This window comes from Nyctereutes procyonoides, unplaced genomic scaffold (genome assembly GCF_905146905.1).
Source record: "Nyctereutes procyonoides isolate TBG_1078 unplaced genomic scaffold, NYPRO_anot_genome, whole genome shotgun sequence".
NCBI lineage: Eukaryota > Metazoa > Chordata > Mammalia > Carnivora > Canidae > Nyctereutes > Nyctereutes procyonoides.
The window spans coordinates 8,018,361-8,041,808 of NW_026575052.1; the positions used below are offsets into that span (position 1 = coordinate 8,018,361).

The window sequence follows — 23,448 nt, forward strand, 5'->3', positions numbered from 1 at the left end:
CAGTGGGTAGCTGCTGGCCTCATCCCCACTGCAGGGATGATATGACCCAGGTCCTCAGTCCCTTGCCCAGGATTGCACAGAGCCAGGGGTGGTGCAGTCCCTGGAACAGGTGTGCTCCCACTGAGCCCAAATTGTTCAGGTCCTTTTGCACAAGACCCCAAGTGAGGTCATCTCAGCAAATGGTGACAATGGGTGAGTCAGCAAGCGAATGAATGAAAGAATGAATGTTGGGGGGGGGGGGACCTGGGTCGTGTCATCCCTGCAGCGGGGATGAGGCCAGCAGCTCCCCCTGGCTGCCGAGTGCCCCTTGAAGGAGCCCTGACACCACCTCTGTGGCCTGCCCCTCCACTTTAGTCCCAGGCAACCCCCCAATGCCAGAAGCCAGATGTCACCTTTCCCTAGTCCCCACCCGCCACCACGCACTTGCCCAGGCTGACCCCTGAGTGGATAGTGGAGTCCGGGACAGGGGTGCTATAGAGAAAAACAGGTCCCGTCTCCCCGTCCCCTCTGCCCTTCACTCCCATTCTGCAGCTCACTTTGGGGAGCCCCCAGGGTTGGGGCGCTGCACACACCCGTCAGCACCAAGGAGCTGGGGAGGCAGGCTGCTGGAGCCCCCTGCTGGCCAAGCATCGGTCCCCATGGGGATGGGTCGGGAGGATTCTTCATTCATTTAGCAGATATTTATGAAGCCCCTACTATGCGCAGGGCCCGGTCAGGCACTGCGGGTCAGCACAACGCACGCAGCCCCTCCCTTCTGAGGTCTACGGTTGTATAGGTGGTGCCTGGTGTCAGGGTCATGGCCCCCTGCCCCCAGGCTCCCAAGGACGGTCCCTACCCCCAGAAATTTGAAATCTCCCTGCGGGCAGGTGTGCCCCCACCGTGAGCCAGGGCACGGTCATGCTATGCCCCCCAGGCTGGGGCTCCCGCGGTCTCTGAAGCCTGCTGTTCCTGAGAAACCTCTCGGCTCACTCCTGGAGCCTCCCAGGCTAGGGTTGCCAGTTAAAATATAGGATGCCCCAGTTAAACTTGAATTTCAAATAAACAAGGGATGATTTTTTAGTATAAGTATGTCCCAAATATTGCATGAGGTATACTTAAACTAAAAATTATTTCTTGTTTATCTGAAATTCAAGTTTAACTGGGCACTGTGTTTCTACTTGCTAAATCTGGCAACCCTACCCCTGGAGCTCATTCCTTCTGCTGGCATCTGGCCTGTCCAGATGGCCCACGTCGTGCCTCGACGTGGCCCCTGCCTGCCCAGCTACAGCTCCCGTCTGCCTCCAGGACAGCTGTCCTTCCCAGCGGGTCCCCAGTGCTCAGGAGGACATGACTCCCAGTTGGTATGCATGGTCCAGCCTATGGCTCCTCAGGAATGCTGTCTGACCTCCTTCGTGATGGGCCCAGAGAGAGGGGGACGGAGCCACCCCTGCAAAGAGGGACCTCGGGTGTCATGCACAGAGAGAGGCAGAGATCCGGAGATGAAGGGACATGGAGAGTGAGCAGTGGAGATTGCGGGAGGGAGGCGAGTCAGAGCCAGAGAGCTTACGTGTGGCCCCCTGCCCAGCATGCTTTGTGGAGACCAGCGCAGGGCCTGCAGGGTCCAGAGAGCCCACCAGGGTTTGCCCTGAGTGGACCGGGGCAGAGGCTGGGCCCCTGAGCCCCAACATTGGACCCGGGGCTCTGGGTCCTGGGGTGGGCAGGCCCTGTGGCAGGCAGCTGGGGGTCTCCTGTGCTCACAGTCAGGGGTGGGAGTCCATCCTCAGCTCCTGCTGTTCCCCCCTCACCCCGTGTCCCAGGGGCAACACAGGGACATTCATGGCTTCCCAGAAGGGCCCATGGGGCAGCCAGAGTGGCTTTTAAAATTAGCCTCACTAACCAGATCTGGTTATTTCAGGAGGCTCCGTCCCTGGCTGTCCCCTTGGCAGGGCGGGTACAGGGAGGGAGGGACCTCTACATTCCAGGGTCCCTGGCTAAGTACCCCCTGTGGCCCAAGCAGTAGAGAACATCCAGGTCCCAGTCCCCCGGCGCTGGGCGGGCCTGGGCCTGTGGCTGTCTCTTTGGCAAAATCACCTCTGGGTTAGCCATGGATGCTCAGGGACACCCCCAGCTGCTGGGGGACAGGGGAGGACCCTTCCTAGTGGGCATGGGTCTTATGCCAGGCACCTTAGAAGCCAGACAGCCTCTTCACAGCAATAGGTGAGGCTTTGTCCTCCTTCTACAGATGATGAACCCGGGACCTGGAGGGACAGGTACCAGCTCTGGGGCAGGGGAGATGGGTGTCAGGTCAGCCAGACGCCCAAGGCCCTCCACGGGAGGCCTCCTGCCTCCTGCGTCTGGAGAAACCTCTGGCTGCCATTTCCACCACCGGAGTCATTCCTAAGTAGAGTCCAGTGCTTCCCGGAGCCCGGCGCCCCCCACCCGGGCCCTAATTCCAGGCTCAGGTCAGTGTCCTGGCCTGCCCTCCCCACCTCAGAACCCGGAGTGAGCATGCAGCTGGCTCGGGCACAAGAGAAACAGCGTTAGACACTTTGATCCCAGAGGCCAGAGTCATCCTCAGCCTCCGTGGCCCCACCTTGGAGCCCCGAGAGGTCGGGGTGGGTCAGGGCCCAGCCCAGAGGCCTGGCCCCCCATGGGGTGCTGGCGGGACTGGGCAGGCAGAGGGGCAAAGGCAGGTTGTGCACCCGCCACAACAGCCCCAGGGCTCCAGCAGCAGTGATGCGTGCGCGGGGAGTAAAGGGACACGGGTGGGGGTGCCCAAGCCCCTTGATGAAAGGACCGTGGATCCCAGCAAAGCCGGGGCGCTGAGGCTCAGGGGAGCAACTGGCAACCACACAAAGTCCGGACATCTGTCGGGCGGCACCGGTTACTCCATCTTCCGCACAGAAAGCCGACCCCACATCCTCGGATACGGTCCCCATTAATGACTAATCTGTCCCCGCGCCCCCCGACCCGCACAGTATTTTTGGAGCACACCCCGTGCTGGGGCCGCACCCCTGACTCCTCAGGTCAGGGTAGCGAAGCCCGAACTACTGGCGTCCCCACTGTGCGGATGAGGAAACCGAGGCCGGAGAGCCCAAACCCCGCGCCCCAAGTAGAGAGAGGAGGTGAAGCAGCTCGGCGCGAAGCTCTTGACCTTGGTGCTGAACTGTGGCTGCGGCCCTGCGGTGGCGGCGGCGGTGGCGGTGGCGGCAGCGGGAGGAGACAGGGCCTGAGACCGAGGGGAGGCGAGGACAAGACGGAAGGGGGCGCATTCGGGCTCCCGGACAGACGGGGTGGGGGGGGCTGCACAGGGGAGGGGGCCAACTGGTGGGGGACCGCGGAGCCAGGCAGCCGGGAGCCAGACCGGGTGGGTGGGGTTAGGGACGGGGTGTGAGTCACCGCCCCTGGGTGGCCCCAGACAGCCTAGCGCCAAGGTCAGGAAAAGCAGGGCAGCCCCCGGGTGCGCTCACCACCGTCCTGGGGAGGCCAGGGCATGTGCCCACCCCAAGCTGCTCTCCCCCCTGCACTCCTACCTCAGAGGGGGGCTGCCTCACCCCATCCCGGCCTGTCACCCAGATGCCCCCCCTCGCCCCCTTCCTTCCAGGCCTGCCCACTGTCCTCCTTGACCTTCCCCTCCCTGCCGACGCTGCCCCGCTGCTCTCCACCAGCAACCCCAGCTTCTCTCAAGGGCAGTCTGGGTTTCAAGTCCTCTGGGCCCCTTGGTCCGGCATTCAAGGCCACGTGGCCTCTGGCCTCATCGCCACCCTGTCAACTTCCCATCACCCAGAGCTGTGGGCGGGCACCTGCGCGGCTCAGGTCAGGATTTCCGCTCATGATCCCAGGGTCCTGAGATGGAGCCTCGGTCTGCTCTCCGCGGGGAGTCCGCTTGGGATCCCCTCTCCTCCTCCCTCTGCCGCTCCCCGGCTGCTGCACACACACTCTCAGTACAGAAAGAAAATCTTAAAAACAAAAACAACTGTTTGCTACCTTCCCAATTCCAGGGCCCCCCACCCCCCCTGCACGTTTGCACCTGCAGTTCCCCGCCCCAGGGGCGCTTTCCTAGGCTTTTCCAGGATGCTCAGGCACCAGTGCGGTGGAGCCTCCTCCATGTGTCCCTCACCCAGGCCGGACCCCGGATTGTGCACGCCCTGGTCACCCCGTACTCTACTGTGACTGCCCAGCACCCGAGCCCCTTCCCTGGCCCCCATCTGCCCCTGGTAAGCGGTCCCTTGGCGCCCCCTGCTGGCCACATCGAGGACATCCTTGGGCTTCGTTGAGCAACAGAACAGAGGGGAAGCCCGTCCTGAGCCCCCTCCGAGTGCCAGACCCTGGGCCAGGTGTTTCATATCCACCTGCCTCATGAACCCTCATCACAAACCCCTGCGAGAGATACGACCGCTCCCGTTTCACAGAAGTGGAAGCTGTGGCTCGAGCTTCTCAAGGCCACCCAGCTAGGAAGGGATGGCGCCAGGACTGCAACCTACGTCGGCCCCAGAGCTGTCTTCTTCCCCTTCCCCTCCTGGGGAGGAAGGGGAACAGGGTGCAGCGAAGGGCAGCACGCGGGGGAGGAAGCACGGCTGGCGGTCACAGGACCCGTGGCCCGGCCGTGGAGGTCCCCCGGAGCCCAGCAGCTCCGAAGGGTGGGTGAGGGGGCCGGGCAGGCCTGGAGTCGGTCTGGGCAGGGTTCACGCAGAGCCAGGCCCAACTCGGGGTACAATAGCGATAAATAGAATTTATTTTGTACAACTGTTACCAACATACACACAGCCACGGGGGCTTCCAAAATGGGTGTTGGGGCCGGAAGGCTGGCCTTTGGCATGGTGCCTAAAAAGTGTGGACAGACACACACAAGGATGTGGACTCACAGCAGCTGTGCCTGGCTGCCCCCTCCATGGGAGTTGGGGGAGGGCGCAGCGGCGAGGCCCGTAACTCTAGGCCAGCTGAGACCCCTCGACCTGGAGTGCCCAGAGCATGGGATGGCAGGGGTTAAGCTGGGTGCTGGCTGAGAAGCCAGGGAGGCCCCCTTCCCCCTAAGGGGGGCACTTGTCTGTCAGGTGGAGGCAGAAGACAGGGCATTGGCAGGTCTGTGGTGAGCTTGAGGGTCCACGAGGGGTAACGGGCATGGCCAGCTCCCAGCCCCTCAGCCCAGCCCCAGGGAACCCAAGAAGCAAGGGTGGGCAAGGGGGGCCCCCTAGGAGGAAAACCTCCCATTCTGGGGCAGGTGCATGGAATCACAGTCTTCAGTGACCTCTGAAATAATCTCGTCCATTTGCAGCAGAGGTGCCCAGAGAGGGACAGTGACTTGCCCACGGTCACAGAGCAGAAACCAAATTGGAAGCCAGGACTCAGGATTCCCAGCCCAGTGCTCATTCCACCATTTTCACATCTCACTGCCTCCACGGTAGGCTCTGTATGCACTGAGATATCTCAAACCCCCCCTCCCACCTTGCTCCCCATGAGTCCAGAGGGGCACCGCTGTGTGATGAAGGGCCCGGAGTGGGGGCAAGCCAGGCTGGAGTTCTGCTTCAACGGAACACTGCCTGCCCCAGCCTCGGGGGTGGGGATGATGCCAGCAGCTTCCCCCTCCCAGGTCTGGATGGCTCCGCCCCGCAGAGACAGCCCAGATGGGTGGCCAAGGTGGGGGGGCAGGGGGCAGCCCACAGGCTGGTGCTGGCCTTGGGGGCAGAGGTCCTAGCCACCTGGACTTGACACGGCATCTTCACCTTGTGCTTCTGCGGCCTCATCTGCAGGTAGAGGGAGGTGAACAGACGGAGAAGCAGGGGGACACGAGAGGGAGTGGCCCACCCTGGAGTTCCCCACTGGGGTGTTTCCATCCCACTGGGAATCCCCCGGGCCCCTCCCTCCCAGCAATTCCCAAGTCCCTTGCAGGCTCCCCGGAACCCTCCCAGCACCTATTGGCCCCACTGCACAGATAAGGAAACTGCATTTCAGAGAGAGGCCAGTGAGCTCCCCGAGTCCCCCAGCATCTGAGTAGCAGAGGATTCGAATCCAAATACACAGCTCTTAGCCCCGGGCAATGACAGAGGAACAGGGAGGAGCCACCCCGCCACCCCACCCCCTGATCCTGCCCACTCCCGCCCTCGCCCACCCTCTCCCCACCAAACAGGAGCTGAGGATTGGTTCTGACCTGCTCAGTTTCTCCTTCAGAGAGGGGGCCTGGCTAACAGCCCTGCAGAGACAGAGTGACCGTGAGGCAGGTGACAGATGACACGGGGCAGGAGAGACGGGCAAGCAGAAGACACTGGTTGTGCCCGGGCCAGATGAACCCAACCCCTCCTGGCTTCAGGGGGCCTCCTGGTCAGGCACCCACCCCTGGTCCCCATGGACACCTCGTCCCCTTTCCCTGACACTTAACACCTCCTGGGCGAGCGGTCCCACAAGGCAGCTTCTAGGCTGGCCACATCCGCCTTGGCCACCCCCTCCTCCCCTCCCCCCCCCCAGCAGCTGCACTTACCAGCTGGGGTGTGTGCTGTTCAGAGGCTTCCAGCTGGATCTTGATCTCGGGACACGCAGGGTCCCCCGACTTGATGGCGTCGGGATGGGGTGACCGCGAGGGGCCTGGGGAAGGGGGCAGGAGGGAGCCACCTCACTGGCCGCGGGGAGGCCCCAGGGAGACGGACACATGGATGGGTGGTAGGCACTGGTGCCCCACAACCCTGCAGAGTCCCTCCCTCAGGGAACCCCACCTTTAACTCCCTTCTTTACCACCACCACCACCCCATCATCCCCCAAGACCCTTCCAGAAGCTATCAGCCCTCAACCTTCTTAGGCTAGATAATGACCCACCCACTGCCCCCTATGTCAGTGGCAGTCCCGTCACACACCCGCTGCCTGGGGCATGAGAGGTGGTCTCGACCCTCTGTGCCTATGCCTGTCCCCCTCCCGCCACAAGCCTGGCCAGGCAGGGGGAAGCCGCCTGTGGCCTGGTACCTGGGGAGCTGCCCCCACTTGTGGTGCTGACACTGTCCTCCAGCCACGTGCTATAGATGAAGGAGTCCCGCTTGTGGGGCGTCCCTGAGGACGAGACGCTCTCCTGGGGATAGGGGAAGAGACAAAGGGAGGTTAGCCCCCATCCATGGCACCGCTGGGTTCCCCTCCCATCTCCCAGCCTCCTCCACTTGCTGCACCCCACAACCCCTCACCCTGGCCACCCCCCAGCAATGTCTGCCCCAGAAGACCATGGGAGGACAGGGTGGGAGCAGGCACAGACCCAGGCATACGGCACAGTCTCCCATTCATTCATTCATTCATTCAGCCAACGTTCACCGATGCTTTCCTGGCCAAGCCAGTGAGAGAAACCAGGCAGGGTCCCTGCCCTCGGGCAGTGAGGTCTAGGAGGCGAGACAGGCTGTGGAGAGACCACTGGGATCCCAGACTCTAAGCCCCATCGGGCAGGGCCTTGGTCCGCCTTGTTCCCTGCTGCACCTGCAGCACGTGGAAGGGGGCGTGGCAAGGTTTGTTGAATGAAGAAGACACAAGGGTGTGAAGGGCAACACCCCGGGGGTCCGCGAGAGCATGGAAACGGGGGTTCCCAACCTACCCTAGCTATAGAATCAGGGAAGGTTTTCAGGAGGAGGTGATGTGAGGCTGAGCAGAGAAGGATAAGGAGGAGTCAGTCAGACAAAGGGGCAAAGAGGAGGCAGGCAGAGTGTTCCAGACAGAGGAGACGGCAAGTGCCAAGGCCCAGAGGTGGGGTAAGCCTGGTATGTTGAGGGGACTGCAGAGAAGCCCAGAACGACTGAAGCGGTAAGAGATGAGGCTGGGGAGGCACCAGATCTTCAACGGTCTCAGAGACGGGGCGCTCTGTGAGCGACACTGGGGAGCCACGGAGGGCTTCGGAGTAAGGGAGGGGTAGTCTGCAGTACTCCTTTGCGGCGGAGTCCCCTGATCTCATCTCAGCCACACCAGGCTCATGCTTCTGCCCGGAGTATCTACAGGGACCGAGGAGCCGCCCTCCGGGCCGCTGGAGAGCACCACGGGCCCCTGGGCCTCTCACCAGGCCTGTGTCGTCCGCGTCCACGCCCTCGGTCTCCTCCACCACGCTGGCGAAGCTGCTGGCACTGGACGAGGAGCGGGAGAAGTCCTTCAGCACCTCCGCTCTCTGGGCCGCAGTCTCCGCTCTGCCACAGACAGCACCCCGTCAGCCGGCGTGTGCTCCGGCACCTCCTGCGCCGAGCCCGGTTCCCGGCCCCGCGAGGCCCAGCCTGCAGCCACCCCCGCACCTCTGCGGCCCGGGACAGCGGCCCGGGCCTCGGAGCCTCCCCCCACCTGTCCTTCCTACTTCACGGATCCGAGCATACCCTCCCCCGAGCAAAGCCCTCTTGCGGCTCCCCACTGCCCCAGATAAAGTCTCATCTCCTTGGCGAGGTGTTTGGTAATAAGAACTGTTAACCGCAAAAAAAAAAACAAAAAAAAAAAAACAAAAAAAAACAAACAAACTACGGTCCAGTGTATGTTTGCTCCGTGCCAGGCACTGTTTCAAGTGCTTTGACCTGAGTTACCTCATCGTTATCGTTAGCAGGCCCATCTTAGAGATGAGGCAACGGCGAGGCTCAGAGAGGGTGGGCACCCAGCCCAAGGTCACCCAGCCACAGGTGGGAGAACAGGGGTGTGGACCCAGGCCTTCCAACCCAACCCCACAGCCTACTCTCAACCTTTTCACTTTCACTCCATGCTCAGGACTTCGTGTCTCACTCCTTCCCTCAAATCCCAAAAAGCGAATTCATCTTTCAAAACTCAGCCAAGGATCTCCTCCTCCCTGACTCCTCCTCTTGAGGTGGGAGTGGAGCTCTCCACTCTGGGTCTGCGAGCCCCCCTCTCCTGCCTCTCTGTTCGTCTGCCTGACTCCTCAGAGGAGCTCAGTCTGGGAGTCTAGACCCTCCCAGAGCCAGCGCAGAGGGGGCTGAGCTTCGGCACTTCCATTCTTCTCCACCCCACCTCTTCATGAGGCAACCACAGCCAGGTTTGAAAGCATCACTCCTCTTAACTAAAATCCCAATGGCTCCTCCTCCCTGGCCCCTCTTAGGATAAAATGCAAAGTTCTCATATGGCTTCTAAAGCCAGGATAGAGCTCCTGCCCACCTCTCTGACCTCATCCCCAGCAGCACCCAGCACGTCTGCCTGGGCCCAGCCCCTCACTCACTTGGCTCCAACTGCACCACTCTTCTTTCTATCCTTCAAGCATATGCCTCAGGGCCTTTGCACTCGCTGTGCTTTTCATCTGGAGTCTTCTTCCCTTTGCCATGCCAGTCCTAGCAGGCCTGGCTCCTCACTCAGCTCTCAATTTAAGCCTCCCTCATTTCTAGATGTCTTTCTTGAGCACCAACTACCCCCCCCCACACACCCAGTGAGTCCTCATTGCAACCCCTGCTTTGTTGTCCTCTTGCATCACCACCTAGAAATAGCCCACGTGGTCATGCTACACTGGACTGTCGGCTCCATGGGGCAGGGGCCAGGTATGCCCAGCTCACTGATGGATTTGGAGCTTGGCACAGGGCCTGGCATGAATGAAGCTCTCAACGGGTGTGTGTCAAAGGAGGACCTGGGAGAGGGCCCAGGCCTCCCTGATGCCCTGGTGTGGCAGTGCCAATGCTCCCGGGCAGCCCCAGGCCCACACAGGGACTAGAAAGGGTGAGTCCAAGCCCCCTGGCTCGGCGTGCCCCGAACCCCAACCTGTTCTTGGTCGTGGGCATCTCTGGGGAGCTCTGAGTGGATGAGTTCTCCGACTTGGGCTCTTGCGAGACGTGCCCGCTGTCTGGGGTCTTCTGGCCGGCGGGGGGACTCTCCCTGCGGGGCACACGGGGGCAGCAGGGGGATTCAGCACCAGGCCTGGCATTGAGGGTAGAACGAGGCCCAGGTGGTGAGGTCACGGGCGCCTCCTGCCTCATCCCCATACCCTATATCCTCGGGGGCCTACCCCAGAGCAGTCCCTGCAGCTCCCTGGCTGGCCTGGCCGAGGAAAGGAGCAAGCAGTGTGGGAGCATCTAGGCAAGACAGGACACTCTTCAGGTCCTCCCTCCTTATCCCTGTTACGGGTGAGGAAACTGGAGTCCAGAGATGGGAAGGAATCTGCCCAGGGATGCACAGCTAGGTCATGGCAAAGCCAAGCTCTGAATTCAGGCTTCATAGGGTTCTGGGCTCTCGTGGCCATGAGGACAGTACCTCCTCCACTCCTGAGGACTCCGTGCACCTGCCCTGCATCACGCCCTGCAAGGCACCTCTCCAGCAGCCCCATGTTCTTATCCTCATTTTCCAGATCGGGACAGTGAGGCTCAGAGAGGTACAGTGACTTTTCCAGGGTCACACAGCCCCAGCGTGGTAGAGACAGGATTCACATTCAGGAACCATCCTCTGCTTCCCAGGGGCTGTCCTGCTGCTAATATGTGTGCTGCCTGCACCCTGCCCACGCAGGTGCACCCCTGCAGACCCCCACAAAACAGGCCGTAAATCCCAGCTCTGCCTTTCACTGGCAGTGTGACGGGGCAGGCCCCTGAGCCCCCTCACTTACAGCATCTTGACATGCAAAGTATGACCCCCTGGCAAGCCAGCAGAACCACCGGCAGGGGAAGGCATCCCACTGAGGTGATGAGCTGGCCCTGGTGCCTGGCACACAGCAGGTACTTGCCTGTACAGCTGTCCCCGGAAAGGGACAGGGAGCAGAAAAATGGGTGCTCCCTCCTGCTTGCTTAACCCTGCCGCAGGGGTGGTCAGGGAAGGGTTGGAGGAGGCAGGGGACCCGCCCCACCCACCTTTTCTCCTGCACCTCCTGTATATTCTCGATACCGATGGCGCTGCTGCGGCGGGAGCCAAACGGGCCCGACTTCTTTCTCGTGGGGCTCTTTCCAGGGACGATCAGTGACTGCAGGGAAAGGCCCCAACTCAGTGCCCACCTGCCCTGGAACAGCCACCGTCCCCCACGTGCCACCTGCCCCACTGCCCCAGGCCCTGAAGCAGAGGCAATGGAATAAGAAAGAATGAGGGCAGTGTCCATCTGCCGACAGCCTTCTAGGTTCACAGAGAGGGAAACAGGCTTGGGGAGGGCCCAGACCCCCAACATCACATAGCAACGCAGGGCCTGGAATCTCAGCCCAGGAGGAAGGCAGCAACCTGAGCGGGCTGCGCTGGGCAGAGGCCTGCAGGCTCAGGGCCACGGGGCGAGAGTGGACACAGCAACACCAGCCCCTGCCCCACCTGGGAACCTCCAAACTGGCCGGGCGAGATTCCGGCTCCGAAGTTTGAAGGATACCTTCCCTCCCCCCCAGTTTCTAAACATACTAGGGTGGGAAGCCCCAGGCACCAGAAGCATGCCCCCCCACCCAGCTTATCTGGGGAGGCAGGAAGGTGGGCCCCGGGAGGCATGGAGGGCCAGGAACCCCCAGGCCAGTTCACGGTGCAGAGGGGGAGTCAGGGCAGAGGAGGGGATGGCGTTCCATGCAGAACCGGCGATATTGGGGGACGTGCGGCTGGGCATAGGGTCTTTGGGTACCAGATCCTGGCAGGGACTCGGCCAGGGTCCCAAGGGCCAGGGCAGGGCCAGAAGCCCCTGGTGGGGGGCACTGGCTCTGGCACAGGTAGCAGGCCCCAAAGCAGATGCTGGGTGCCACCAGAGCTGCCGGCACTCCATCCTGCACACCCCTGGGCCCGGCCCAGGGGCAAGGGGGGGCCACGTCCCCAATATGGCCTCCGTCCCGAGAGCGAGCAGAGAACAGCACGTGCAGGCAGCCTCCAGAGCCGGCGGCCCCGCAGACGACAACCTCTTCCACCGTTCCTATGCCTATGGCACTGCCCCGGCGTCCGAATCTACTCGCGCTTTTCCCAGGAATAAGCAATGACTGGCAAGCAGCAGAGGGCAGGGGCAGAGAGAGAGAGAGAGATGGAGGTGGTGGGAGGGGCAGGACAGGGAAAGGGGGAGGACAGTGGGACAGACGGAAACAAAGCCCACAGTGAGGCAGGGGGGTTGACAGCGGCCAGGAAGGGGTGGCACAGCGGGTGGACGGACCAACCCAACAGACGGATGGATGGATAGACAGAGGAGAGAGATTGGCCAACAGACAGGGGCATGGGCAGACAGGTGGGGGAGCGCACAGGAGGTCACAGAGCAGATAGGCAAACACAAACACAGACAGACAGACAGGAAGACCAGGGAGGCCGAGAGGAGAAAGCAGAGAGAGAACAGTACAGGTGGAAGTGGGAGGAGGGCAGAGACGGGGGTCGGGGGTCAGTGGGGGGACAGAGAGGAAAGGGACATCCGGGAAAATGCAGGCGGCAGAAGGAGAAGGAGTAACGGAAGAGAGAGATGTACAAAAACAAAAACAGAAACGGGTCTGGTTACTGCCGTGGTGCTGCTGGCCTGGCCCGGCCCCGGGGCCCCTCTACAGCACCCACAGGAAGCTGAGCCACTCGGCGGGAAGGGGGGGTGGGCCTGGTTCTCCAGTGACAGTGGGCTTGGGGACCACAGGAGAGCAGAGGCCCCGCCTTGTTCCCCGGGGTCAGGCCAGACCACGGGGCAGGGGTGGCTGGGGATGGGGGGTGGGGGAGACCTCCTGCCATGGGACACAGCTTCACAGCACTGAGCACAGGGCTTGGCATGCAGCACGCAGTCAATGAGGGACAGAAGGCCAGTCGGACAGATGGGTGGAAGAGAGATGGCCAGATGGGGAGGAGCAGAGTTGCAGGTGCAGCGCCAGGGGCGGACACTAGGCAGTAGAAAAAAGCAGATGGACCCGCAGCTGAAGGCCTTACCCACCCTGCGTGCCCAGCACACACCCCCAGTGTTAGCAGCAGAATCCCACAGAGGCTGGCAGACAGGAGGTAATCACACAGTAGGTGCTCACTCAGGAGATGCTCACACAGAAGCCCACTTCCTGACACACAACAGGGAGCCACAACCAGAGGCCCCAACACACAGTAGGGGCTCGCACAGCAGCCGAGGGCCAGGCACACAGAAGTAGGTGGTCACAGAGTAAACGCTCACACCACAGCCCACTACCTGACACATAGTGAAGAGCCACCGGTATCCAGGGCTTGGCACATACTGTGTGCTCATTCAGGGGTGCATCTCCTCACACACGGTAGGTTCTCGCACAATAACCCCGGGCTGGGCATACAGTGGATACTTACAGAGCTGATGCCCACACAGCAGGACCTGACACACACTAGGTGCTCACAGAAACTCAGGGTCAGGCCCACAGGAGATGCTCACACAGTACATGTCCACACAGCAACCCAGGTTCTGACACGTAGGTGCTCACACAGCAGCCCGAGTCCTGACACACAGTAGGTACCCACCAGCATCTCAGAGCCAGGCACACAGCAGGTGCTCACATAGAAATCCAGGTCCTGACACACAGTAGGTGCCCCCAGCAACTCAAGGCTTGACAGTAGGTGCCCACAAAGCAGCCCAGTTCCCAGCACATGATAGACAGTAGGTGCTCAATAAGGAAAGTCATAGAGAGGTAGCCCCAGACTGGCCCGCAGAAAGTCATCAGAATAAGGGACCAGGAGGAGGGAAGGGCTGAGGAGCTGGAAGGGGGCTGCAGGCTCTGAGCACCCCACTGTTGTGGCCTGGACATTGGAGTCCCATGGAGAACAGTGGCTAGACTGAGTCTAGAACCCAGGATGGGCACTCAGACAGCAGGGCAATGGGGGGGGGGGGGCAGGCCTCAGAGGTGGGGGTGAGCTGAGGGCTGCTGGGGCAGGGCACTCACTATTCCAGCTGCTTTGGCCAGGTCGGGGTTGTTGGGGGCAAAGCTCCCGCTGTGGCTGGTGGACACGGTGTTGGGCTTCTTGTTGCTTAGTCCCATGGCATCCATGGACTGGCTGCGGCTCCGGATGACCCGCTGTGAAGGTGGGGTGGGGGTGGAGGAGGCACAGACTTTATGAGGTCCTCTCCACCATGGGAAACCCAGGAGCCCAGGCATCTGGTCCCTCCCCACCAACGCCACTCCAGTAACCCCAGGAAGTCTCTGCCTGTGAGGCCACAGGAGAGGCAAGTTCACATGGTGCCTAAGGGTAGTTTGGGCCTTGGCTATACCACCAACTTGCTGGGTGACGTTTGGCAAGCCACTTCACCTCTCTGAGCCTCCTATGATTCTCCCCTGGCTACTGAAAGGACTGCAGATGATGTTGGGGTGTGACCCAGAGTGTGCACAGAGAGCCCTCCAGAAACCTCAGTTTCTTGCTCTTAGGGTCCCATAGATCTTACTTTCTTTTCTTTCTCCTCTTTTGCCTTTTTTTCTTGCTTTTCTTGGCCAATCTATGCTGAATGTTTCCTACAGACTAGGTACTTTACATTCACTTATTCGATCCACTCTGAGAGGGGAGCGCTATTATCACGCCCATTTTACACATACAAGATAAGCCTGGAACCCATATGCCAGATCATGGGCCCCTAACTGTGGGCTCTGCTGCCTCTGAGAAGTTCCTTGACCTGATCCAGGTCCACTGTCCACACCTACCAGAGATGTGGGGCCACTGGACAGCCCCCCTCAGGCACCCCAGACCCATGTTCACCCCACCCATTCCCTGACTCCACTGGGCAGAGGCCGGGCTCTTCTCAGGCCCCTTTTCTCAAAGACAGTCTGTTCGCCTAAGACCAGGGCAGGCCCGGCAGTTGGGCCAATGCCCTTATGCAAACCCACTGCAAACCCATATCTCCAGCTTTGCTGCCGGCCCGGGGGTGAGGGTGAGGCCTGACACCCTGGCTAGGCACCTAGAGGATGGGCAGTTCCCCCCTGTGTGTGGGGGGAGAAGGTGGCAAGGGAGCCATGGCCCAGGGACCTGCAGCCTGGGGGAGTCCAGGACCAGTGGGAGTGGGGGAAAGAGGAGCTCCCCCTCCTCAGCCTCTTACTTTGGACAGCAGAGGCTGAGGTAGATGAACAGGGTTTCGTGTTTTACTTTTGAACTTACATCGCAGTCATCTAACTTCTTTACAAATAATTCTCAATAGTCTTAAGAGGTAAACTGCCACCACTGCCCTATCCAGTAAAGAAACTGAGGCTCAGAGTGCTCAAGCTGGTTAACTGGCAGAACTGGGATTTGAACCCAGGGTGTCAGTTCTCCTAACTCTAAGCTAAACAAGAGACAGCCAGATCACGGCCACGGAAGTCCTAGAGGCCAGGTCCCTCTCCTGTGGCCACTCTGGCCACATACCGCACCTTAGACTTCTGTTTCTTTCCCTCTGAGGACAGACACCTCCTCTTCTCTTCCCTGCCCACTGACCTGGTAGCCACCCCCAGAGGCACCCGGTCGCCGCCCAGAAGGCTCCAACCTTCGCGGACCTCCCAGGTGGACTCCACCCCCAAGCCTAGGTAGGCCCCGCCTCCAGCCGTTAACTCCTCCCAAGTCAGATCCTCCCTGAGGCTCGCCTGCATCCAGACTCTACCGCGGGCGCTTGCCACCTGGCTCCCGGCTCATCTCAGCCTGGAGTCTACTAACCCCACACCCGGACCCCACGCGAGCTCCGCCCCGCTCGGCTCCACCCCCACGCGAGCCCGCCCCCGCCCCACCCCCAACCCGTAACCCCGCCCCCGGCCGCACCCCCACGCGAGTCCGCCCTCGGCCGCACCCCCACGCCCACCCCGTAACCCCGCCCCCGCCCTCACCCCCACGCGAGTCCGCCCCCGGCCACACCCCCACGCCCACCCCGTAACCCCGCCCCGCCCCTCCCCCACGCGAGCCCATCCCCGGCCGCACCCCCACCCCGTAACCCGCCCCCGGCCGCACCCCCACCCCGTAACCCCGCCCCGCCCCACCCCCACGCGAGCCCGCCCCCGGCCGCACCCCCACCCCGTAACCCCGCCCCACCCCCACGCGAGTCCGCCCCCGGCCGCACCCCCACGCCCACCCCGTAACCCCGCCCCCACCCTCACCCCCACCCGTAACCCCGCCCCGCCCCACCCCCACGCGAGCCCGCCCCCGGCCGCACCCCCACCCCGTAACCCCGCCCCCGGCCGCACCCCCACCCCGTAACCCCGCCCCGCCCCACCCCCACGCGAGCCCGCCCCCGCCCTCACCCCCACCCCGTAACCCCGCCCCGCCCCACCCCCACGCGAGCCCGCCCCCGGCCGCACCCCCACGCCCACCCCGTAACCCCGACCCCGCCCTCACCCCCACCCCGTAACCCCGTAACCCCGCCCCACCCCCACGCGAGCCCGCCCCCGGCGCCCGGCCCGTGACCCCGCCCCGACTCCACCCTAGACAGGTATCGGCCTCAGCCCCAGGCCGACCCTGGCTTCACCTTAAAGGACTCGAAGAAGCCGCCGCCGCCGCCGCCGTTCTCCATCTTGTCCTCGTCTCCGCCCAGGCCCATCATGGACTGGCTGTGGATGTGCAGCTCCTCGTAGAGCGTCTCCAGGAGGGCGGCCCGGGTCCGCTCCTGCGGGCCAGGTGGAGGCCGCCAGGTGGAGGCCGCCAGGCGGAGGCCGTCAGGCGGGGCGCGGCGATCCGCCACCTCCTCTGGGTGAGCAGGGAGGTGGGGCCCGGGGGCCTACGCCGGCCTCGCCGCCCCGGCCCCGCCGCAGCTCCAGCAGCCCCCGGGCTCCTCCCGTCCCCACCTCCCGTTTCCCCCTCCCGCGCCGGGCCCTGGGGGCCAGCCTGCCCACCTGCCCGCCCCCCGCAGGCGCCTCCTGGGACCTTACTCTCGGGTTCCTAGGAACGCCCTGCTTCCCCTCCCCCGACGCTAGCCTGCGGCCGCACCCCCCACCCCAGACAGCCCCCCTGAGGCCGGAGTCTGGGCAGAATATTCCCCCCAGGTTGGGGGAGGGGTTCGGCCCGGCAGCCCAGCCTCACCTCCAGTTTGGCAAACTTCTCTGCCTTGTAGCAGGCATACTCAGCATTGATCAGCTTCGTCAGCAAAAATTCCTGGAACTCAGGCCCCTGGGAGCCCACGGTGTGGACAGGAGAAAGGCGTGCAGATGAGCACAGAGGCAAGGCGCTGAGCCCCAGTGACGCAGGGGCTGCGCCCTGCCTGCGGGGCCCCTGTCGGCCTCTTCACCCCCAGAAGGGCATCTCCTTGGCCTCAGCTCCCCAGCCTAGGTACCTGTGACCATCCCCTGTGCCCGCCCCTTGGGACAGCAAACCTCACAGATGGAGGGGGCCGCCTGGGGTCTCCTACTGCCTCCGTCTGGGGGAGGAGGGGTCTGAAGCCAGGGCTCAAAGCGTGGCTTCCAGAGAGGCGAGAGAGAGGGGTGCTCCCTTCCCACGCATTTTAGAAGAAAAAAGACTAATTGTCAAAAAAGATAATCAAAGTTAGGAAAGGCCAGAGTCTGCTCCGAGAAATCTAAAAGAGTGGTGCAAGTTTGCTCCATGACTACAAATAAAGATCACAGTTTTTATCAATTTGAACTAAAAGCCAGGCTCGTTGCAGGGTCAGGGGAGCCCAGCAGCCCAGGCACCCAGCACGGCTTCAGGACCTCTTAGGGCAGACTGTGCGCCCCTCCCAGTCCCCACCCATTTCATTCTGCTCTGTCCATGACCGGGGCTGGGGGCTACCCCTCACCTTCCTGAACACCGCGGGGTCTGGGAGGGGGGGCCCGAAGAAGGGCACGTCGTCTCTAGCAGTCACAGAGACCTGGAAGGGAAAGCAGGAGTTTTTGTGGAGTCGCCACCCAGACCACAGACCCTGAATTCATCTGGGGAAGGGTCAGTCACTGCCAACGTGAACCCCAGGATTTCAGCCCCCCATCCTTAGTCCTGAGAAGAGGTGGAGGATCCTAGGGGTCATGGAGGCTAGTGAAAGCCCAGAAGGCTGAAGGGTAGAGGAGGGAACCAGCTCCCTTGAGGTGGATAATCATGCGTGTGTGTGGGGGGGTGAGCAGAGAGGGCAAGATAGGAATCCTCCATCAACAGAGCAACAGGGGGGCTCAGAGCCCTCTGGACAGTCCCCTTATTTACAGGTGGGGAAACCGAGGCTCAGAGAGGTCTCCTAGTGACTCAGGGCGGGGCTGGGGCTGGGCTGATACCCCCGGGAGGCTCCGCGATCACCCACCTTGTAGAGCGGGCCGTCAGGCCCCCCGCCCTCGGCCTGTACCACCACATAGGCATGCAGGAAGTTGGATGCAATCATGTCAGGCACAAAGGGTGTGTTCTCGTCCTGGAAGACTACAGCGACAATGTCGTTCCCGATATGCCGCTTTCGCTGTAACTGAGCACAGGGCCACAAGCCTTCACCACCTGGCTAGAGGGGGGCTCCCCGGGTGCAAGGGAGGGTGCCCGCAGGACTGTGGGAGGGTGCGTCTAAGGATCTGCTTTTCCCCCAAAAAATGTCATGAGAAACTACTCTGCAACATATTTTAGTTTTCTTGGAATCCTGGGACAGATGAAACAGAGGCCAAGAGAGAAGTGACTTGCAAGACCCTGCTGTGAGCAGGACTTGAACCCAGGCTCCTGGTCCCCAGGCTCTACCTCCTAGTCTCAGTACCCCAAACGTGGCCCCTCGTGATAGTCTCAGTACCCCAAACGTGGCCCCTCGTGAACAGACAAGTTCCACTCGGTATACAGTCATGTTGTGCAAGTGAACACAGGATCTTCTCACAAGAAACTTAAAAGACACTAAACACAAAAGTTTCCATTTTTCTCTTATTATTCTTGGATCCCTCTGGGGTGGGGGCATGGGGTCAGGGGGCAGCCCTGCAGGAAGCTTAGGACAGGTGACAAATTTCTGAGTTCAGCTCCCAGATTATGCCCTGCACGTCCTCGCCGCCAGGCCTTTGCAGAAGGTGGAAGCCATTTTCTCCACCTAGAACATTCCCCCCACCCCCCAGCTCCTTTGTGGCCTACAAGTCATTTTATCTTGAAAGCTTTTCTTGATTCCTACCTCTGCCAAGTTTAAGTGCCCCCATGTGACCTCACAGTGCCCCTCCCTCCCTTTAAAAACACTAACTCACATTTATCTAGCTCTTGTTACGTACCAGACACTGTTCTGGCCACTCTATGCATTCCCTCATGTGTGCTCACCTATGAGGTAGGTGCCATTATTGTGCCCATTTCATGGATGTGGAAACAGACTTTCCAGACACAACAGCACCCTGTAGTGTCATCCTGCCTCCACTAGAGCCCACGAGTGGGAGGAATGGATCATCCGCATCCCTGCATCCCAGCACCCCCTGAACCTGGTGTGGTGAACACTGAACAGAGAGGCAGGTGGGGGGGACAGGAGGACAGGTAGGGAGCAGGTGGGTGGGTGCCCAGGCTACCTGCTGGGCGTCCCCTTCTGTGTAGGGCAGCTTGGTGGACACGTGAAACATGATCTCCTTGTTGCGGAAGTTGCAGTACACAGACTCGGTCCCCGTCTGCCCGTGGGTCACGTCCAGGCCTCCTCGGAACCTGCCCCAGGCCCCCCAGGCCACGGCTCAGTCTCCAGCCCCAGCCAGGCCTCCACAGGGCCAGGACAGGGGCTCCCTCCCTGCTGGAGGGCATGGGTCCAATTAAGTGATGCTCTTCCCACCTAATGCTCACCCTTTGAAGTCCTGCAGCTTGACCTTCTGGCCCAGAAATTCGAGAAACTCCACGAAGGCGGGGCTTTCTTCATTGGTGCTGAAGAGTTCTTCCTCAGAGGTCTGGGGACACACGGAGGGCAGAGGTCACCAAATTGGTGCAGCCACCGCCCCTGCACGCCCCCACTCACACCCAGAGAAGGCTGGGAGGAGGACCTCCAGGGTGCCTGAGCTCCTGGGAAGCACAGTCCCTGGGCAGGTGCCCTCGCTGGCAAAGGTCTGAGGCCCCAGACCCACAGCCAGGCAGGTAGGGGAGCAGGAAGGAGGAGGTGAGCGCACCTGCCCAAGCTTCTGATAAATGACTCCAAACTTGAAGTTATTGCTGATAACATGCTCATCAAAGGTGACGATGAGGCGAGAAGCCTGGGGGGAGAGGTCCACGGGTGAAACAGGCCACCTTTACAAGCTGCCATTTATTGCTCTGACTCTGTGCGCAGCGCCATGCCGGGTACTGTACCTGTGCCATCTCGTTTAACCTCCACGACAAGCCCGTGAGGGAGACACTGCGGCTGTCCCCATTTTACAAATGAAGAAACCTTGGTTACTTAAGAGAGCTTAAGTAACGTGTGACTTGCCTAAGGTCAACTGCTTGCAAGTGGCAGAGCTGGGCCTCGAACTCACAACCGAAGCTTAAGCTCACTGCTCCAGAGTCTTGCCCACAGGCTCCTGCCCGATTCCATTCTGTGATACCCAACTTGTTCCTCGGCCCCTCTGCAAGCCCACAGCATCATTCTAGAATGAGTCAAGTCCCACCAACTTGCTATAGACCCTTGAGACGGTCCTCTTACCTTGGGGCTTGTTTCCTCTTTTGTACCTGAGTGGTAACATCTGATTTCTGAGGCCCCTTCCTTTGGGGGACCTTTCCTGGACTACACCACCCCTTGGGGGCCTCACCTTGTCCTGGAATGTAGTCAGAGCCACAGGGCTGACAGGTCTTTCAGGGCCACCTTTTCCTAGAAGCACCCCTATCTCACTGAAGACAAGCCCCTGTCTTTTCCCCACATGGCCACAGTGCCTCGAAGCCAAGCCAGAGCTGGGGGGGCACAGCTGCTGTGTGTGGGGCAGCATTAATGGAGGCCCCTGTATTACTCCCTCTCTCTGCATCCCCTTAGGTCAGAAGGCAAGGCCAGTGGCATCCCCTGGCTCAGGAGCTCCGACTGCCCTTGGGAGGGTCCCCAAATGGCACTGAGAGTTCCGGGAAGTAAGGCTTGCCTCCAAGGTGGATGACGCTAAGATTAAGGCAGGCCTCCGTCTGCTGTGCATTGCCAGATAAGGCACAGAGCCACTGTGGGCCTCTGCTTCTTCTTCTGCAAACTGCCAACTTTGTACGGTTGTTGTGTGGATGAAATGAGAGAACTTGGTGGGGGGGTACCCTGTACACAACAAGTGGCCCATAAATGCTCAGGTCCCTAGGCAGCCACCCAGCCCGGTGAGCGAGACCCAGATGCAGCCATACCTTGGGGTAGAGCACAGGGTAAAATCGATCCACATTCACATCTTCACACACCAGCTGCAGGGAGAAGGGAGGGGCTGAGGGGAGGGCCTCAGGGCCTCTGGGCCTCCCCGGCCACCATCTGGGGAGCACGGGAGCAGAAAGGAGAGGGAACAGCCAAGTTTGCAGCAGGACTGGGTGGGGGCTCATCATTGCTCAGGATGGGGTGCAGAGCACTGGGGTCTCCTATATCCAAAGATGCTCTAAAGTGACCCCAAAGCACATGGGCCGGGGACAGGAGCCCAGAACACACAGCAGCACGCCAATGACGTGGGACCTCAGAGGCAGGGCTGCGCACGCAGGGCAAGGACCTGGGGGCTAAAGATGACGGTGCACACGGGCAAAGCTGCAGCCAACTGTGCGCCCACCTGGGGTGCCCAAACAGGTCTCACCTTTGCCATCTGGACCACATTGGGAAACTCAGTGAGGCAGGAGATGGGGATGACATCATGGTGTGTCCGGCACTTGGTCCTGGGAGGAGAAAGCCCACACTGAGGGGCTAGGCAGTGGGAAAGAAAGGTGGGAGCCCCTCCACACCAGGTAAGACTGGAGGGGACACACCCCGGGGAGGACCAGAGGTGATGACGGGCCCAGGCCTGGCCTGGGGACTAACTTGCGGAGCAACCTGAGGCAAATCCCTGCCCTCGCTGGGCTATAATCAGGACAGTGGGTATAATGAGATGGGCTTTCAGACTGTAAGACCTCAGCCTTCCCTGCTGTTGCAGGTCCCCTCACCCCACCCTCACCTGAGCAACAGCCGTAGATGCTCCTGGTCCCCGATGACATCATACTTGAGTGAGAAGACAAGGTGGCCCAGGGCAGTGTCCAGTGAGTAGTAATTGAAATGCTCCTGTGGTGAGAGGTGGGGGCCAGGAGAGAGGGTAGAGCTGAGCTCGGGGCTTCCAGAAACCAGACCAGAAAGCCAACTCCCTCCCGGATGGGGTCCTTCACCAAGCAGCAGGTGTCATGGCTAACGGCAGACTCTGCATCAGATAGGCCTGCATTCAAATCCCCACTCTGCCACCTGCCAGCTGGGTAGCCTAAGAAGGTCACCTCACCACTCTGTGCCTCAGTGTCCCACTCTGTAAAATGGGAAGCCAACTACCTTGTAGGACGGTGGCAGGGACTGAAAGAGATAAACAGCCTAGTGTAGAGTAGGTGGTCAATGAATGTTTGTAGTTACTTTGGCCATCTGGGTCCTCACCAAAGTCAGGACCACATTTGTACCTGCATACTTGTCTCCCAGCCCCTGCCCTTAGAGCTGGGCATACAGTAGGTGCTCAATAAAAATATTCTGACTGGTTGCTCAGCTTGTGGCTCTGTGGCCCCTGAAGCCAGGACCCATGAGAAACAGGAAGTGAAACATCTCACAAACACACTGGGCGGCTGGCCGGGCAGGTTCCCACCCTCCTGCCTCACCTGGAGGAGCCCCAGGGCTGGGAACAAATACTACAGAGGGCCCAAGGGAAAGCTGTGGCAGGAATGGTCCCCCCCAGAGAGGAGCCCAGGGCTGGCACCTCTGAATGGGGAAGTCCTGAAGTCAATGGCAGGCCAGGAGCGATAACTTATTCCACCCCTGCCAGGCCCTGGCTCCCTCTGCTGGCCCTGGGAGTGGGCCTGGCTCCCGGCCACACCCGCCCCAGGAGTCGTCCTGGAAGTTAAGTCCTGTCAAATGGTGAACACCTGTGCTCAGAGGACAGGAGGAGAAAGAGGCAGGGGCAAATCCACAGCTCGGGGGTGGTCTGAGTGGACCTGGAGCTGAGGGTTCCCCTGAGTACCCCCTGGGCACAGTGACCAAAATCCTCAAATGCTTGGCACCAAGTAGCAGGCACTTGGCAACAAGGACTGCACTGAGGTCCTCAAGTCCTTTGAGCTAGGAGCATGAACCCTCCCGGCGTGTCTTAATGGAATGTCAGCCAGGGCTAGTCCAATTCCCAGCTCGGTAACTGTGTGACCGTGACCAAGACATTTGACTTCTATGAGCCTCAGTTTCCTCTTCTGTAGAATCCAGGATGACCCTGATCTCACAGAGTAGCTATACAGATGTAGTAACAGCTGACACTGATTAAGGACTTACTCTGTGCCTGGCATGAATCTCTATGTGCTTTTCTGATCCTTTTTACAGATGAAGAAACAGGCCCAGGAAGGTTAAATAACTTGCCCAAGGTCACACCATCAAGAAATGGAAAAGCCCGGACACACACCCAGGCCGTGAGACTCCAGAGCCACACCCTTCCCCATCACCTGGGCTGTAAACTGGCAGAGATAGAGCACCTGGAGTGGGGCCTGCCAGCATGTGACCTCCCCTCCACCCCCCCAGTCTCACCTGCTAACTCTTGCCAGGGACACTACGGGATGACACTGACAAGCTGTCACCGGGCAGGGGTTTGCATCGGCCCACTGCACTCTTCTCCCAGCCCCAACCTCAAGCTACCCGAGGGCAGGGCCTGGTCTGTTCTGTTC

At 60.9% G+C, this 23,448-nt stretch overlaps 1 protein-coding gene across 14 annotated transcripts in view; it reads right to left on the bottom strand.

Annotated features, from left to right (window-relative positions):
• Positions 1 to 5,424: 5,424 nt before the first annotated feature.
• The window catches only part of RAP1GAP (RAP1 GTPase activating protein), a 46,099-nt gene continuing 28,075 nt past the window's right edge, over positions 5,425 to 23,448 (bottom strand). For 5 of the 14 annotated variants that reach the window (XR_008665283.1, XR_008665281.1, XR_008665278.1 and 2 more), the window contains 19 exons: positions 21,732 to 21,835; positions 21,378 to 21,456; positions 20,950 to 21,003; positions 19,773 to 19,856; positions 19,456 to 19,556; positions 19,194 to 19,323; positions 17,987 to 18,142; positions 17,498 to 17,569; positions 16,789 to 16,875; positions 16,238 to 16,375; positions 13,707 to 13,838; positions 11,754 to 11,831; positions 10,749 to 10,858; positions 9,673 to 9,828; positions 7,997 to 8,120; positions 6,931 to 7,033; positions 6,455 to 6,589; positions 6,128 to 6,169; positions 5,425 to 5,723 (listed from right to left, as the gene is read on the bottom strand). Coding sequence is in view for 5 of the 14 variants with exons in the window: in XM_055331978.1 (XP_055187953.1) it covers positions 6,161 to 6,169; positions 6,455 to 6,558; positions 6,931 to 7,033; positions 7,997 to 8,120; positions 9,673 to 9,828; positions 10,749 to 10,858; positions 11,754 to 11,831; positions 13,707 to 13,838; positions 16,238 to 16,375; positions 16,789 to 16,875; positions 17,498 to 17,569; positions 17,987 to 18,142; positions 19,194 to 19,323; positions 19,456 to 19,556; positions 19,773 to 19,856; positions 20,950 to 21,003; positions 21,378 to 21,456; positions 21,732 to 21,835 (1,821 nt within the window). In the remaining 9 variants the exon portion in view is untranslated. The remainder of the gene's footprint in view (positions 5,724 to 6,127; positions 6,170 to 6,454; positions 6,590 to 6,930; positions 7,034 to 7,996; positions 8,121 to 9,672; positions 9,829 to 10,748; positions 10,859 to 11,753; positions 11,832 to 13,706; positions 13,839 to 16,237; positions 16,376 to 16,788; positions 16,876 to 17,497; positions 17,570 to 17,986; positions 18,143 to 19,193; positions 19,324 to 19,455; positions 19,557 to 19,772; positions 19,857 to 20,949; positions 21,004 to 21,377; positions 21,457 to 21,731; positions 21,836 to 23,448) is intronic. The other 9 variants (XR_008665276.1, XM_055331979.1, XM_055331978.1 and 6 more) reach the window with 9 other exon arrangements.